We start from the raw sequence: 16880 nt of genomic DNA, 5'->3' as shown, positions 1-16880 counted from the left end.
CTCCATAGATTAGGATTTGAGTATTGCTGTCATCTTCCTTTTGCTTACAGGGGAGATGGAGAAAGATTCTTGAAACAAAAGGGGGGAAAAGCCCCACATAACACTTTGGATGTGCAGTTGAGTCAATATTAAAATAAACCAGTACATTCAGTGGTGGGTTGGCCCAAAGTCTCTGTTGTACAAGACAGGTATTTTTATGAAACAATTTTTCTGAATGGTTGTCATGGTTTAATGCTGGGCAATTAATGAATGACAGATGCTCTTTGTTAACCCCCCTCCCTCCCCTTATAGGGAAAAGAGAGGGAAAAAGGGAGAGAGACTCCTATGACTTAGAAACTAAAATACACAGCTTTAACAAGACTGTAATGATGAAAAGCAGTGAAATATATACAAATATATACAATTACACACAAAAGCACTATCCCTCTCTCTTCCCACCCCTCCATGACACCCACGCCACCACTGAGGCTGCAGGGCAGGCCCTGGCAAAGTCCCAGACTCAGCTCCTGGAGTCAGTGGCAGATGGGAACTGGGATGCAGGAGTGCTGGGGTGCAGAAACACAGGGATGAGGATCAAAGGCAAATAAATACCAGGAAGGCAGCCACGGACAGAGCGGGCAAGCCCCTCGTGATCCCTCCAATTTATATCTAGTATGATGTGTATGGGATGGGATACTTTAGTGAACTTTGGTTACCTTTCTGGTCCACTCCTCCCCAAAGGAAGGTCTCAGGTGTGATCCCTTACTCCTTTCTGGTTCTGGAGCATAAGATGTTTTCTTCAGAACCCAGCAGTAACCTTGGTTCTACATACCATTCTCTAGCTGTAACTATGAACATGAAGTGTTAATCAGTCCTAGAGGCAGACAGTGACTGAAAAACATGCTGTTAATTTCAGCAACTGCAGCTACTTAGAAGGGACTTAACTGAAAAGTAAAATAACAAAATGAAAAGTAGTTCTATCCTGACTCAAACCAGGACAATGGCATGTTAAATTATTTTCTCCAAGATAGAGCAGAAAAACTACCTGTGTATCTGTGCCCTTGCTATTTCATGTTAGCAGCTGGCACCAACATGTTGCACAATACATAGGAATTTAAATCTTCAGTAACTGAACGCTAATTTTTTAAAAACAAATGTTGGCTGTTTTGTCCCATGATGCAGAACCCATTGTGTCACAACCCTTGTCTTCTCATTCAACTCACTTTTTTCCATCCCCACACATGAAGTTTCATCAGAGCTGTCTTCTGAGCTAATTAGTGCATGGTGGTGAGCTGGGGAGTAGTTGGATGACATCCATTTTCTGAGACAGATAGCAGTTAAAGGGGGTGAAATATCAACAGCAATGTTAAAAACGTGGATAATTTACCACAAGGCAAAACACATGCTAATGAAAGCTTCTCTTCTAGGCCCTACATGCAGCTATAAAAGAAACCTCACTGCACCTCTCTGCTTACTGTTATATATTAGATCGACCACAAGTTTCATTCAAAGCTCATAGATCTACATTCAAAGCCTAATCTTTAGAGCATGCTGTGTCATATATCCCCTAGGGTCATTTCACAGAAGGACTGATGGGGGAGGCACAGCAAGTGAGGACTTGCAAAAGCCCCACACCATGTTCATGCCAAGTCTGGCATGAAGATTCAGAAATCCTGTCTGTCAGCACCAGGGGTGTAATGCACACCAGACAAGTCTCTCCTCACTCATCTGTCTTCCTTAACTCCATTTTCCCTCTGAAAGTCAAGAACTGCCTAAGCCAAGAATTGTATTTGAGGAAAGCCTTCTCCCTGACCCCTTTAGCAATCACAAGCCACTAGTGGAGACTCTGTAATTGGTGGGATGGCTATAGACATGTGAAACTCCAGTAAAATATACTGAGAATACAGACTGTGCTGTACTGTCCATTTTTGTAAGCCAGGTAACTAGACCCTAAGAGACAGACAAATAAAGAACAATTATTCCATCCTAACTGCCCTACACTCAAAGGTTGACCAATTTGGTCACTAGTTGTGTGCTGCTGTAAAACCAGCCAAAAATTAACTAGGATTCTGAAGTTTTACTATGAAAAAAATTGAATTTTATTAGGTTTTTTGATCATATTTATTTTGTAAGTCTTCCATGCTAGGGCTCTGACAAGCAAACCCTTCTCCTGCACTGATGCTCCTAGAAAGAAAGTGCTTGGTCATGGCTGGGCAAAAAAACCCACTAGACAGCAATTACTTTTCAGGATATAAGCACTACTCTTTATATTGATTATAGTGATAATTTAGGAGCAACATGATTTGCTTCCTCCTCTGACAGGCATTGTGCTGCCTCTGCAGTATCTTCCACTGGGCCAAGCCCCTCTCACTTCACTTGTGTCAAGCAGCACATTTGAGGTGACCTATGGTGTAATGAACTGACAACCCTAGGGGGGTAAGATCAGGAACTTAGGGTGGGAATGGAAATCTTTATTGGTCCTTCTGTAAGGTAGCAAAGGGCCAAACTCATTAAGCTATTCAGCAGCCTTGAATTTTAGATTAAAGCTGCAGCAGTGATTTTCATAGACTTATAATTCACAGAGCAACAGTGCAGGGCAGGTATGTTACTCTGCCAAAGGTCTCCTAGACCACAGGGCATACACTCCATGGCAGGTGTGCCTGTTCTCTTATTAATTGCAACTGTATGATATTTCACCTCAGCCAGGTGCATCTTCTGAGGTTGTCATTAGCTTTTCCCCTCAGTCACACACACTTGGGACCTGCCATTTCCATGCACAGTGGCAGATGTTGCCCTGCCTCTCTCATCTCTCACTGGCAAGGAGCTTCATCATAGCTGTTATTTACAGGCAGCTGGTACATTAAGAACACTTATTTTTTTAGTGTGTATATATATATATATATATATATATATATAAGAATTTCCAGCAATCTAAGTTAAATTGCCACAAATTAGAGCACACCGTGGCTTGCTCATCTACAGAAACAATTCTGTAACATCTGATTACAAGTCAGTGATGCACAGGAGTTTCTTCCTTGTCTGTATGCCCTGGGAAGTCACAAAAATCCACACAAAATACACCACAGAGCAAGCACCCTGCTGATATTTAAAGGATCATCAATACAATTGAATTCAAAGAGATGGAGTTTCTAACTTCCCTTGACAGCATGCAACCTAAGTGTAGTTAAAAATACAGCCAGTGGGTTTTCAAGCAGAGGGTAATGCAGTGCCAGCAATTTAAGATTTGTGCCATCATACACAGAAGTTGCACAGTGGGCAGTTTTAGCTTTTAGTCCTGGAAGTAGAACTGTGAGATTTATGGGAGATGACAGCAGTGATTCTGACCCACTGTCCTTTTCTGCAGCTAGTACCTTTCCCCTTCAAGCCGCTGCTCTCGCTCAACACTTGCGACATGAGGAGCCTGGGAATAGCACAGATACTGCTCTGGTACCACCCTCACCAGAGCAGCTCACTTTCAAATACAAAAACTAAGTCAGAAACCTGGTGAGTCCTCCTCAAGGCTCTTCGCCAAGATTAATAGCAATCACTTCCCAAATTCCTCAGCAGGCTTCCTATAGCCAGGAATAGTCATTGGCTATTGCATACACAAGTGGGGTTGCAGAACCTGCTGTATTTTCTCTTGCCCATTGAAATGGTTACACCATCACTCTGTCTCCAAAGCACACCCTGTATGCTCCACTTGCATGTATAATTCAGCACATCTTGACAAGACAATATTTACTTTTTTTTTGTACACTCTTTGGCATGTAAGCCAGTCCTCCACAGTAACTCCACAGATGGCAGAATTACAGATACCTGTTTTTTCCATGTGAGTTCTCTGATGTAAAGGGTCAGTTCACTAGCTTGTCCCCCAGTAAGGATGTTGGCACAATCTTCCCTGCTTATCTATCATTTATTTCCTTAAAACTAATGGAAATTTAGTACTAGTGATATTACAAGTGTCTGTATTAAGTTAGAATGAATTTTGCCAATAAATTCAAGAATAATTGTGTAGGAAGACAGACAGATGACATGACTGCACAAGCTTTGCTTATCTCAAGAGACCAGGCTACAAACCACACAAATTAATACAACAAAGTCAGCAGAGACAATCTCCCTCTCCTCCAGGTCTGTGAGCAACTACATCCTTCCTTTTGATAAAGAAAAGTAGTGCTTGTCCCAAAGGAAAGGAAGAAAAGACAATGAGGAAAGCAGTCTACATAGGAAATATTCCTAGCAGACTTAAAAAAGCAAAGCAGTTTCAAAGTTCTTTCTCTCGTCCCTCAAAACCCCCTTTTCCTCCCAGGAATAACTCACCATACTGAATGAAAGCCCTCAGCAAGATGTGTTCATACAGTGCTGGATGCCACCAGACAACACCAAGAGGCAGCCTTGCCCTCAAAGCCTTACAGTCAAAATAGGTTTGCTAGTTTGAGGGCTTGGATTATAAAAGCCTTTTGACCATGTAAAGGGAAGCATAATCCATCCAGAAGCATGAATTTCAACAAGGAGAACTTTTGGCCATTCAGTGCTTGTGACTTACTCCTCAGGGTCAGAAAGAGTAACCAACAGGCAGTGTAAAAGCCTGTCTGAAGCAGGAAGCTTGCATAGGAGTCTGTGGCCAGGCTGGGATGCTGCACAATGGATGATGAGGACACTGAGGCAAGTGATAATTATTTTGTAAATTAAGCTCTCCCTTGCTAACAAGTTGTAAAAATAATTCTTTACAGGAAACTTATGTATCAGAGAATAGGGATAGGAGAGTGAAAGTAACTAGCGGAGGAATGCAATGATGTAGGGTTTATTTTTTTATTACTGATTTGCATCGTAATTACTCACCTTGCTGATTATTTCTCCTTCTATAACCTCCTTATCGGAATTCCTGGGGCAGACACGACAGTGACTTCTCCATCCCAGCATTTGTGCCTGTCTTGCTCTGCTCTGCTGCTTGCTGTGACAGTCAGGGCCCACCTTGCCTAATGCACTGCTGTGCTCTGAAGTGGGCACTCCTAAAGTAGTGCAGGGGTCCGGCCGTGGTCAGTGACTCCAGCAGTAGCAGGGAGAATAAAGCAAGTGGTTTGTGTAGAAAGCTAACAGTTTGGGATATTTTAGTTCTGGGGAACAAAGAGACAATTGGATTTTTCCAGTTAAGAGAATTGGATTTTTTCCAGCCTTTCTCAAAATTTAAACACCCTTGCTATCCTTGCTGACCCTGACATGTACTTTCAGCTATGTTCATGTGAAGGTAGCTGAGAGCTGGAGGCTGCATTAGGAGAACAGGCAGCTCAAGTAAACCACTGCAGCCATAACTGTGATCCTTAACGGACAGAGATGGGCCAACAGGTCAGGCAAGAAGTTTGGTAAGAGAGCAGAGAACCTCTTTTGATTTTTACCCCTCATTAGGGAACCTACTTATGTCCTTGTGAGCACTAGTGGCACCAGCAGCAAAAACACAAGTCCTGCTGCTGCCAAACACATACAGATGCTGACCACATCACTTACCTTGGGTGACCAGGACTTTGGGGTGAGAGACCACATACCAGCCCATTACTTCGTTACAGTGATTATTTCCCCACAGCCAAGAGGCAGCTCCACAGCCCCCTGCCTTCAGCAATCTCATAAATGTCATCCAGGGGTGAGGTACTAGCTCACACTTTCAAACTCCCTGTGCTAGGAAAGTTTTGATATCTCTTAAAACCATTCGGAAATCAAGTTTCTGCTCTTTTTACAGGCTTTACTTTTCTTCTCCCACTTCTGACATTCTCTATTTTTATTTGGGAGAGGACAGGAAAAAAAGCAACAACAGGAAGAAAATTGTTGTGCAGAGATGAACCTCAGCAATGTAATCTTTCTATGTCAGTGAAAACTTACCCTCCTCCTTTGTTATTTGGATAATAAACCCTTCACAAGAGTTACGCTACCTGGCAACCACCAACTAAACAAGAGTTTCAGCTGGCTCTGGTCAATGCTTTGCTTTGTGCTAGTGTGCAGACCAGTATGAGCTTGGCATCCTAATCTGTTTTAGGTGAGGACTCAGACATCCCTTCCTTTTGCTTGCCTTATTAAATCCCATGTCAGGCTTTTGCATACTGAGGCCTGCTGTGCAAAACTCAGGCATATTACTGAGCCTGTCATGCAGGTAATTTCACCTGTGCTGGATCCTGAATACTGCATGAGCCTTCCTCTTTTCTCAGGTGGATTTTGGCCTGTGAGGGCTGCACATTAAAACAGAAAAGCTCCAGAGAAACAGTATTTCTTTCATGTTCCTGTTTCATCTCATGGTTAACAAATGTTAAAATTGCTGACACTATAAAGCAGCATCTGGGGGTGGTTGATAAGCCGTATTCATTTCAGCACAAAGTTATAATGCTAAGTCCCACTAACCAAATACATCAGTCTGTATGCAAGAGCCTGGAACTATAACTATCCACTAGATCTTAGTGAGACTAAAGGATAATAATACTAAGGTAATGTTTCCACAGTTTTGCATCTTATGTCATATATTTGTACATGGTTTGACTCAAAATCTGTGACTTCCTTATTTATTGCACTATTGTCAAGTTACAGAAATAAAAGTCTGAAGAAATATTATGAAAAGAAAACACAAGCTTGGCATTTCTGAGATTATCTTAGCATTAATGGTGAAACAGATTTTATTTCAAATAAAAATCTGTAGATCTTCTAATGATCTACTTCTTCTCCTGGTTACCCCAAACGCACACCACAGTTAGATCAAGACTGCATGTTTTTAAGTGGAGTCCCTAAAACCTTTCATGGAGCAGTAACGGATGTCAGGTGGGCAGGGGAAAAGTAAATTCTGTTCTTTTTCCCTCATCAGAATTTTTTATTTTAGTCCTTAACTTATTCATAAATTAGGGAAAATAGACACATTTTTCAAACACAGACATCTCAGTGAAGATTTATGCTCAATCTCCCATTTCAGGCAAGGGGTGACAAGAAGGATTTATAGGGAATGATGTTGAGATAAATGCCAAAAAATGTCATAATATGATAAGACAAATGGGCTGGCCTCTTGAAACAGCATGCTTCCTGTTGCTTATCCTACAAAACTGCTGTTGAATAACCAGAAGTTTCTCAGAAGGGAATCATGGGGGCAGTCATAGGCCTAGAAAGGCTCAGGGTAAAGTGATTGAACTCCTTGAGCTTCTTGCTCTAAGGAGGAGCTAGAAATGGGAGACAAAGTAGTATAATAAATTATTAACAACTTCTCCCTAACTAGCAACACAACAGCAATGGGACAACTGTTGGCTCAAAAAGATGATGGCTTCAGAGCTGTGAGAGAGGGTGAGCACTTCTCATCTGCACCCAGGATGCTGGTGAGCATGGCAGAATTCAGAGCATGGAAAGTTCCTATGGCTACTGAGAATAAAATTACAAATAATTATGCAAATTAAAGAAGTGAGATTAAACATTATGCTTCAGGCCTTAAATCAGTCTGTGATCAGCAGAGATCAGGGTGGGACTGTGACAGGATTATTGAATGAGGCTTTCTCCCCTCCTTCCACATAGTCACCTCTGGGGAGAGGAACACTGGAGTGTGTGGGGTGCACTGTTTACTTCAGGTGGCAACTTTTGTAATGACAGAGCCCCTGAAGTTCACATGCACACTACTGGGACTCAGAGGGCTTGCTTCTGAGATCAGCCCATTCATTAAGGTACTTGGCCTAGAAATTTGTTGCTTCTATTAAGATTTGGGTGACAGCCTCCTGGAAGCAATTCAATACCTTTGCCATGTCCTCCCTACTTCTTTGTGGACATTTATTCAGTTTATGGGATTTTGCTTTTAAATATAAGATAGCACTTTAGGATTCACTTCTTGTTCACTGATAGTACCAAGGCAGAGCAGTGACAGACATGCCATCCTGCAGGCTGCCCATGGTGGTGCTTCGAGCTGCCATGACACCACCGTGAGCAGATGTTGTCTATGTCCTGCTCTCCTAACAGCGCTGGGGTTTTCTCCTCAGAGGAGCAATAATCCACTCCTGAATGTGTTCTGCAAGGGGCCTGGTAACACGCTGCAGAGCTGCTCTGCCTGGGCCAGTTCTCATGTGGATACACTCCATTCTGCTCCTACCACCTCTGAAAATGGAACTCTGTGCTGCTCCGTTAATGCAACAGTAGTTTGTGTATCAACTGCCTCCATTAGAAAACAATTAGGCCCTGATCTCTTTTCTTTTATCTTTATGATCTCTGACGGGGAAGAGTTATTCAGTCAATTAGCTGTTGATGCTGCATCAGCAGCTTTTTACTTGAAATCCCAGATAGGCAAGTCAGGCCAGATTTTATTATTGTTAATCAATAAGTCTCAGAATACAATGTCAACGAAACCCATGTTCCATCAAAACTATCATTAGGAACATTGGTTGAGCTAAAATAGGAGTTCCAATAAATGTAATGATATACTTTGAAATTAATTGCACTATATTCCAAATATTATTATCTGAAGCTTCACAATGAACAAGGGACTATTAGCTGAATACCTACTAAAGGTGATAGTTATAATCAGGAAAAAACTAATTAAGGCCATCAGTTTTTCAAAGATTTTAAGACCATTACAGTAACACTATGGACAGTGACAATTTTTTATAATTACAGTGCCTCAACCACTGGATGCAATGTATTCAGTTAAAAAAAAAAAAAAAAAGGGGTTTTCCATCTGTAATTGGACAGAGTGCTCTGCGTTGCAAGTATCAGCAGCATTGGTAAAGATCCTCTGGGAGTGACCTGGTGTCCTTGCTTGCAGACCACCAGGCAGGAACATGCCTGCACTGCGGGTAACTAAGGGCAGAAGTTGACTGAAATGAGAATTTCAGCTCTCTCTCTGCCACAGCTCTATTAGTGGTTTTTGTGATTGAAGCAAAGAATTCCCGAGCGTGCACGGAAAGAAAATCCTATTCATTTTAAGCATCTCTCATGGGACTAACTCAGTTTATAATCTAAAATCAGGGACTCCCAGAGAAATATATCATCTTATGGTCTTTTTTTTTTTCTTTTTTTTTTTTTCCCCCAAATAATAATATTTGATCCTAAGTTGTTACACAGCAGCATCAAGCCCCTTACGCCTGTCACTCCATTCAGGCTCACCTCTGCTTCTCTGTCTCCTCATTAGTCTGCTGTAAAATCAGTTCAATGTGTCAACAGCCTCAGATGTTGCATCACTTGCCTAAGAGGGACAGCAAAAAGGAACGAGACATGTTTTACTGGAGGTTGCCTCATTCTTTCAGGTTTTCCTTTAAGAGGTAGAACCAAGGCTGGCTGTGATCAGACAGAAGCCCCTCTGTATACCTTCCTATCATATACGTACATTGTATCAGCTGTGCCCATGTGGAAACCTATACTTCAGTCTCTGTCCCTTGAACAGTTCCTGTCACTTGGAGAACCACAGCACTAGTGTGGCCAGCAGGAGTAGGGATGTGATTCTCCCCCTGTACTCAGCACTGGTGAGACCTCACCTTGACCACTGTGTGCAGTTCTGGGCCCCTCACTTCAAGAAGGATATTGAGGTGCTGGAGCAGATCCAGAGGAGAGCAACGGGGCTGGGGAAAGGACTAGAGGGGAAGTCTTATAGGGATAGCCAGAGGGAGCTGGGGTTGTTTAGCCTGGAGAAGAGGAGACTCAGGGGGGACCTTATCACTCATTCTAACTACCTAAAGGGAGGTTGTAGTCAGGTGTGGGTCAGGCTTTTCTCCCAGGCAACTTGTGACAGCACAAGGGGAGGTTTAGGTCGGATATTAGGAAGCACTTCCTCATGGAAAGGGTGATCAGACACTGGAATGGACTGCCCAGGAAAGTGGTGGAGTCATTGTCCCTGGAGGTGTTTAAGGAAAGACTGGATGTGGCACTTAGATGTGGTCTCGCTGATGTGGTGGTGTTAGGCCATAGGTTGGACTTGATGATCTCAGAGGTCTTTTCCAGCCTCAATCATTCTGTGATTCTTGCATGCTGTGGCAATGCCTGGCATTTTGCACCATCCCAGATTATGTCCTGCAAAATAAGCATGTAGGAGTTTTTGGAGACAGGTTGCTGAAATGAAAAACAAAGCACTCTAGGTCCTCCCCAGAAGGATGTACAGTTCACAGAAGAGCTGTTCAGAGACTTGACTTTATTCCTGAATTTTAATCACCAGAGCAGGGTTAGGCCCATAGCAGTGGCTGCTGGCCTCTTCTTCTAGTGTGTAGCTATACCATGCATAGTAGTTGTTAGATGATGGACAGAAGCCCTGCATTTGTTCCTGAAGTACAGAGGAAATCTGGGAGCCAGATCAGGGCTCAGGCTTACTTACAGGAGTGCTGGGGAAAAGTAGGGAGTTTTTTTCCCCCTGCTGTTGGCAACATCCAAAGAAATGGACAGACTCCCTCTGGAGAAAGATCTCTGGTGTTATATACTTGGCAGTAGGGTGGGGAGGAGTAAAATTAGCCAAACACTGTTAATTCCTCATTATTTATTTCAATATTAAACATTTTGCCTCCCCTGTCTTCCAGCAGGGCATGATCACTGTGGGAAACTGTTCTTTTCTTCCCCACATGAGTCTAAACAAAATGTCTTTTAAGCCAGCGAAGGCCTCTCCTGATTATCTCCAGTCACCTACTCTGTATTCTGACGTTTGCTCTCCCAGTTCTCTGTGGTTAGAATGTCAACAGGGAGAAGAAAACATCATCTTTTTCTTCCAGTGTTTCTTTGGCTTATCACCTGAAACAGCATGTCAGGGAACGGCAGGGGGGCTTTGCAGTGGGGACTAGCTGGTGTGATGTGCCTCTGGGCAGGAGAGAGCTGAGGCGGTGCATGAGGCAGCAGGGGGGGAGGAAGGGAAAGGGGTTGATACGACTCACTCATTTCTGGTCCCTCAGTGCTTGGAGCCTAAAGGAATGCCTAGATCTCAAAACATGGAAGGCTCTAATGCAGTGCAGACTACCTAGAGTTCCTAGTTGGCTCTGGGCACTTGAAATACAACATGGTCCAACCTCATCTTCTGTATGGAAAGATAAGGCATCTTCAGGTATTGTCACTGTATTAGAGTAGACCCCTGCCCTATAGTTCCCAAGACATACTCCCTTTACAGTGTTCCATGCTCACCCCTAATCCACGGGGCCAAAACATCATGTTGCACAATGTGCACCCTGCTTGACAAACTGAAGCCCAGAGAGGATTCATGGTGATGCAGCAGCCCACAGTGGCACAGCTGATGCCCAGATGAGTTCTTGGGCTCAGAAGTCCATCTTCAGGTCTTAATGCTCGCCAGAATTTTTCCTCCACCTCTCTCAGTTGTTACAATAAGGTATTTTACATTTTGCTACGATTTCTGCCTTGTGGCCTCAGGCCATTGCTGACAGTAACAACACAGATACAAGGTACTGCAGACAGAGCTGCAACACACAAGCTGTCCAACACCTCTTCAGTGGGCCATTTCTGTGGGGTGAGTGTATCAGGAGTTGTTAGATTTTTAATTTTATGTCTAAGATAATATAACACAGTTGGGCAGCCCAGGATGACAACTACAGAAGGTATTTAGGACTTGTCAGGGAGAACAAGTGTAGGACAAGGACCGAGACAAAAAAAAGTCTGTTCCTGCTTCAGTACACCCCCTCCCAAATCTGGAATGAGTAAGGATACCCAAAAGTCCTTGTTCCCCTGTTGTACATCAACATTTGTCCAACTCCTGGCAAACGAGCCCAAAATCCCTAGTGCTGATCAGCCTGGTGAAAGTCAGCCTGCCACTGCCATCAGCTTGTTCATGTGCTGGGCCAAGTGATCCATCAGCTGGCAAATCACACAGACATCAGATTCACAGAGCTGATTTTTTTTTTTTGCTGTTGTTTGGGTTGTTTCTATTTTTTAGTTTTAAGGTAGAAGCTTGCATGTAGGATAGGAATGCTTTAAATTCCTCACAGAAGGACAAGGCAAACCACCCATTCACCTTAATCCTTATGCAAAAGGAGACCAAATTATTGTACAATCTTCAATAAGACACCACATACTACTTATTCCCTGGCATTCCTGCCTCATTCAACTCAAAGAAAGAAAAGCACTCACTTGATCAGCAGTCATTCAAATATTTTTTCTTCTTGTCCTTCAGCATGTGGCCCTTGGCTTTCTTATGGTCCTGCTGTGGGGACAGAATTTGTCATTTCCTCATGGCCATCACTATGGCATCAAAGTGCTTTGAAAGCATTAACAAACTTACTTATGCAATCTCCTGGAAAATGCTGTATTACCCTCATTTTACAGAAAGGCAGCTGACGCACAGAAACATGGAGCTTTCTGGAAAGGTCAAAATCACATATTCAGAGCATGTGCTCTGCTAATTTCAGTTTAAATGTTTAGGGTTTAATGCTTCAAATGATATTGCAGGTGGGCACACCCAGAATGCCAGCTGGAAACAAATGATAGCTGCAAAATATCTGCAGGAGCTCCATGGCATGGCTGGGAAGGGATGTCTTTCTTCAGGACTGCATTCAGTTGCCCAAGGCTCCTTTCTCCTTCTACCAATGCCTGCCTCATTTGTCATGTGCTTTTTAACTTCTGCTATTAGCAAAAAGGAGACAGAAAACAAGGATTCATGGGAATGCATGGAAGGAAACTGGAAGCCATCTAGTTCACTCCCTTCCTTTGGTGCAGGGTCAGCTCTGCCTTAATCCTGATGTCAGTCTCACACACTGCAGACCAGCAATTCCTCCATTTTTCCAGGTGACTATGCCAGCATTTTGCTGCTTACTGAACTGTTTGCAATTGTTTAGCCTCCATCTCCTTGGTATGGCTTTAACATTTGGTCCCTAACCACTGCAGACAGAGAGAGCAGATAAGACCTTCTCTGGAGGAAATGGTCTCTTTCCAGAGCTCCAGCATCTCACCGGAGCCACTCTGTGCATTCACAATCCTGCTAGAAATGTAGTGTATGGTCACACCAGAACTGTGTTCACAATATATGTGGGTGAGATGAAAGGAGGAGCAAATCAGGATTCAGCAGGTATCACTGATGTTTGCATCACCTAGCCAGGTCTTTGTTGTTCACCATTACAATGTTCCTTTAACATCACTCTTTCTAAGTCTATTTACATACACACATATTTTGATAAGTACTGCTCTAGTTCAGGAACTGATGCCACAGGCATCACTGCAGCAGCCAAATAGCACAGATCTGATGAGAGATCTTCCCTAAAATAAAACCTGAGTTTTTGTTCGAAGTTAAAAAACTCACTCTTTGATTCTTCAAGCAGGTACTTCCTGCAAAGATTTTAAATAAACACCCAATTAAGTTTATCAGCCACTGACATTCACATGTTTGATGTTGATTAGCAGCTCTGTGTTAAGTTAAAATTCATGTCCAACTTATTCCACCATGTGGCTGGCCACAAACCAACTGCTCAGAAACAACTGTGCTTTTATTCCTACCTCATTTTTTCGGAACAGAGCTGAAGCCAGTGGGAGGTTCACTTTGGGGGATGTGTTTACTGCTCTCATTAGCAAAGTTCCAAGGAAAAGAGTGGAATAGATCCCTCATAACTGTCAGGGGGAAAAAAAAAAAAAATCACTACTCATTGGATTTTGGTGCAGCTGGTACCATCTGGTGTAGCTTGAGAGATGGTCTGAATATCTTCAGCCAACAGGATGCTCTTCTGGCAAGAGCTTAAGAGTTCAGTAGGAAAACCTACCAGTTCTTCAGGGTGAATTTTATGAATGCCAGACAGTGAGGAACAGCTTGCAAAATCAATCTTTAAATCCGCTGCCCCAAGGCTCCCTGCCACTACTGTATGTTTCTTCAGCTGCAGAGTGAAAGAGCAATAAGTTCCCCTCTGTGAGGCTCTGCTCAGTGGAGATCTTGATGTTGATTGCTTCATCCTGCCCAGGGATGAGGCTCTCTGCAAGAGCCTGGAGAGCCATGCTTATTTGTGAGAGGCTGTGCTTTCAGCTTGTTGAAAGCATGTATCAGGCAGGAGTGTGTATATATGTTAAGGACGGGAGGGGAGAATTATTTAACAATGTTTAATTGTATACAAAGAGAAATAATTTATATAGCTCACTAGTTCAAATGAAGTTGAGTTTGGCTTAGAAAATAAAACAAACAAAATCTCTAGAGCCTGTGAGTACAGTCTCTGTTCAGTCTTTCTAGGTATTTATGTTTTGTAACAGTTTCAAAAGTTTGCCCTAGTAATTTGATTGCCCCAGAGTCATACCAAACACTTAGCCCATCAGCACGTACCTCAACAAAACTTTCTGCATCATCACCCCACACATGATAAATAGCTGATATTTGAGATTCCCTCAGTTAAAACAGTGAATGAACATTCAATTTTTATCAGTACAGATTAATCTTGTTAATACTAAAGATCCTGAGCGTGCAAGCTGTAAAGAAAAAAAAACAAGCCTTTTAACCATGTACATTGGAAACAATTTAAATTATCTGAAATAATCCATTTCATTGCTGCTCACAGAAAATTCTCCAACAATTCACACCAAGGGGTGTTTACAACGGAAAACAAGACAAGCGGTTTTAACAGTTCAATGCTGAGAAGATAAAAAAAAGAAAACAAGAAAAAGGAACACAGTGCCATCTGTCCACCCCTGCTCCTAGTCTTGCTATTGGTACCCACTGGGTAGGTGTTCCAGGAAGGAAGCAGAGGGAGGTGGGGGGTGGCAGGAATCACAAAGGAAAATGTAAGCTCAATACTGAAACAATCAACAGTGAACCACACTGTATATGGAATAGCCTCCCCAAACAGCTAGTCCAACCAGCTGGACCATTTAGGGGTGGATGGGCAAAAACATGAAAGTATGCAAATTCCCATGGTTTCTACATTTTACAGGCAAGCCAAAATGAACCTGCTTGAAAAGACATCAAGTCCCCTGAGCTGGAAAACAGGGAGGTGGGGCAGAACGAGATCTTTGCAATCCAAGAGGAAACAGTCAGTGACCTGCTACACCACCTAAATCCATGGCTATGGTGCAGGATGGGTTGCACCCAGGAGTACTCAAGGAGCTGGCGGATGTACTCACAAAGCTTCTTTCCGTCATTTACCAGCAGTCCTGGCTAACTGGGGAGGTCCCTGTGTACTGGAGGGTAGCAAATGTGGTATCTGTACACAGGAAAGGCCAAAAACAAGGATCCAGGGAACTACAGACCTCAGTGCCAGGGAAGGCCAGAGCAGATCGTTTTGAGTGCCATTACGCACCATACATAGAACAATCAGGTCGTCAGGTGCAATCAGCATGGGTTTATGAAAGGAAGGTCCTGCTTGACAAAACTGATCTCTTTCTATAACAAGATGACCTGCCCAGTCGATGAGGGAAAGGCTGTGGATGTTGTCTACTTGGACTTCCATAAGGTCTTTGACATGTTTCCCATAGCATTCTGATGAAAAACTGGCTGCTCATGGCTTGTTCAGGCATATGATCTGCTGGATAAAACACTGGATAGGTGGCAGGGCCCAGAGATTGTTGCTGAATGAAGTTAAATCCAGCTGGCAGCCAGTAGCAAGTGGGGTTCCCCAGAGCCCACTGTTGGGACCATGTCTTTTTAACATCTCTATCAACAATCTTGATGAGGAAATAGAAGGCACCCTCAGTAAGTTTGAAGACAACACCAAGTTGGGAGGGAGTATTGATCTGCCTGAAGGCAGGGAGGCCCTGTAGAGAGACTTGGACAGACTAGATCAATGGGCTGAGGCCAATTGTATGAAGTTCAACAAGGCCAAGAGTTGAGTCCTGCACTTTGGCCAAAACAACCCCAACGCTACAGGCTTGGGGAAGTGTGGCTGGAAAGCTGTCCAGCAGAAAAGGATCTGAGGGTTCTAATTGATGGGCAACTGATTATGAGTCAGCAGTGAGCCCAGGTGGCCAAGAAAGCCAATGGCATTCTGGCCTGTAGTAGAAATAGTGTGGCCAGCAGGGCCAGGGAGGTGATCATCTCTCTGTTCTTGGCACTGGTGAGGCCACACCTCGAATACTGTGTCCAGTTTTGGGCACCTCAATAAGGAAGAACATCGAGCTGCTGGAGCGTGTCCAGAGAAGGGCAATGAAGCTGGTGAAGGGCTTTGAGAACAAGTCTTATGAGGAGCAGCTAAAGGAACTGGGCCTGTTTAGTCTGAAGAGAAGAAGGCTGAGGGGAGACCTCATTGGCCTCTACAGCTACCTGAAAGGATGTTGTAAAGAGGTGGGTGCTGGTCTCTTCTCACAAGCACCTGGTGATAGAACAAGAGGACATGGCCTCAAGCTGCTCCAGGGGAGGTTTAGGCTAGACATTAGGAAGAACTTTTTCACTGAAAGGTTTGTCAGATATCAGAACGTGCTGCCCAGGGAGGTGGTTGAGTCACCATCCCTGGATGTGTTTAAAAGTCATCTAGCTGTGGTGCTTGTGGATACAGCTTAGTGCTGGACTTGGTAGAGTAGGGTTAATGCTTGGATTCAATCTTAAAGGTCTTTTCTAACCTAAGTGTTTCTATGATTCTATGAAAAAGTTTTTTCTCTCTTTAGTTATTATTCCTGGAATACTGGACACAGAAAACTGCCTAGTTACAAAGGTGTGAGAACTTTTGTGAATGTACCCCAATACTGAATTTAGTCTATCATTTTTTCCAGAAAAACCCAAATGTTTCCTGTCTTCGCAGCAGGAAGCCAGGGTCTTAGTGTGGTGCTCTGCCAGGAGTAATGTCAGTTTTCTGCCCTCGCTAGTTTGTCCTGTGATCTTGTAATTCAGCTGCCAAGACCATCTAGCAGGCACAGGTAACCAGCAAAACCATCCAACAATCATAGGTTTTCCTCAGTCTTTGACTATAAAACACAGCTAATGCTACGTGGGTGATTGTCAGGGAAAACAAGTGATTGTAGGAGCTCAGCAGCCGTTTTTCTGCTCCCATGTGGTGTGTTATATCCAGTTCTTGTTAAGG

The 16880-nt window shown here is 43.4% G+C and overlaps 1 protein-coding gene across 1 annotated transcript in view; it reads right to left on the bottom strand.

Moving 5' to 3' along the window:
• Nucleotides 1-9697: 9697 nt before the first annotated feature.
• PXDC1 (PX domain containing 1) overlaps nt 9698-16880 on the bottom strand; it is a 92179-nt gene continuing 84996 nt past the window's right edge. Inside the window, exons 5-6 of the mRNA XM_051609338.1 lie at nt 12031-12103; nt 9698-9984 (exon numbers count right to left, since the gene is read on the bottom strand). Of these exons, the coding sequence (XP_051465298.1) occupies nt 12070-12103 (34 nt within the window). The 3' untranslated portion in view covers nt 9698-9984; nt 12031-12069. The remainder of the gene's footprint in view (nt 9985-12030; nt 12104-16880) is intronic.

Source organism: Apus apus, chromosome 2 (genome assembly GCF_020740795.1).
Source record: "Apus apus isolate bApuApu2 chromosome 2, bApuApu2.pri.cur, whole genome shotgun sequence".
Taxonomy (NCBI): Eukaryota; Metazoa; Chordata; class Aves; order Apodiformes; family Apodidae; genus Apus; species Apus apus.
Note: the sequence above shows the minus strand (reverse complement) of the source record. Positions and strands in the feature narration are given on the sequence as shown.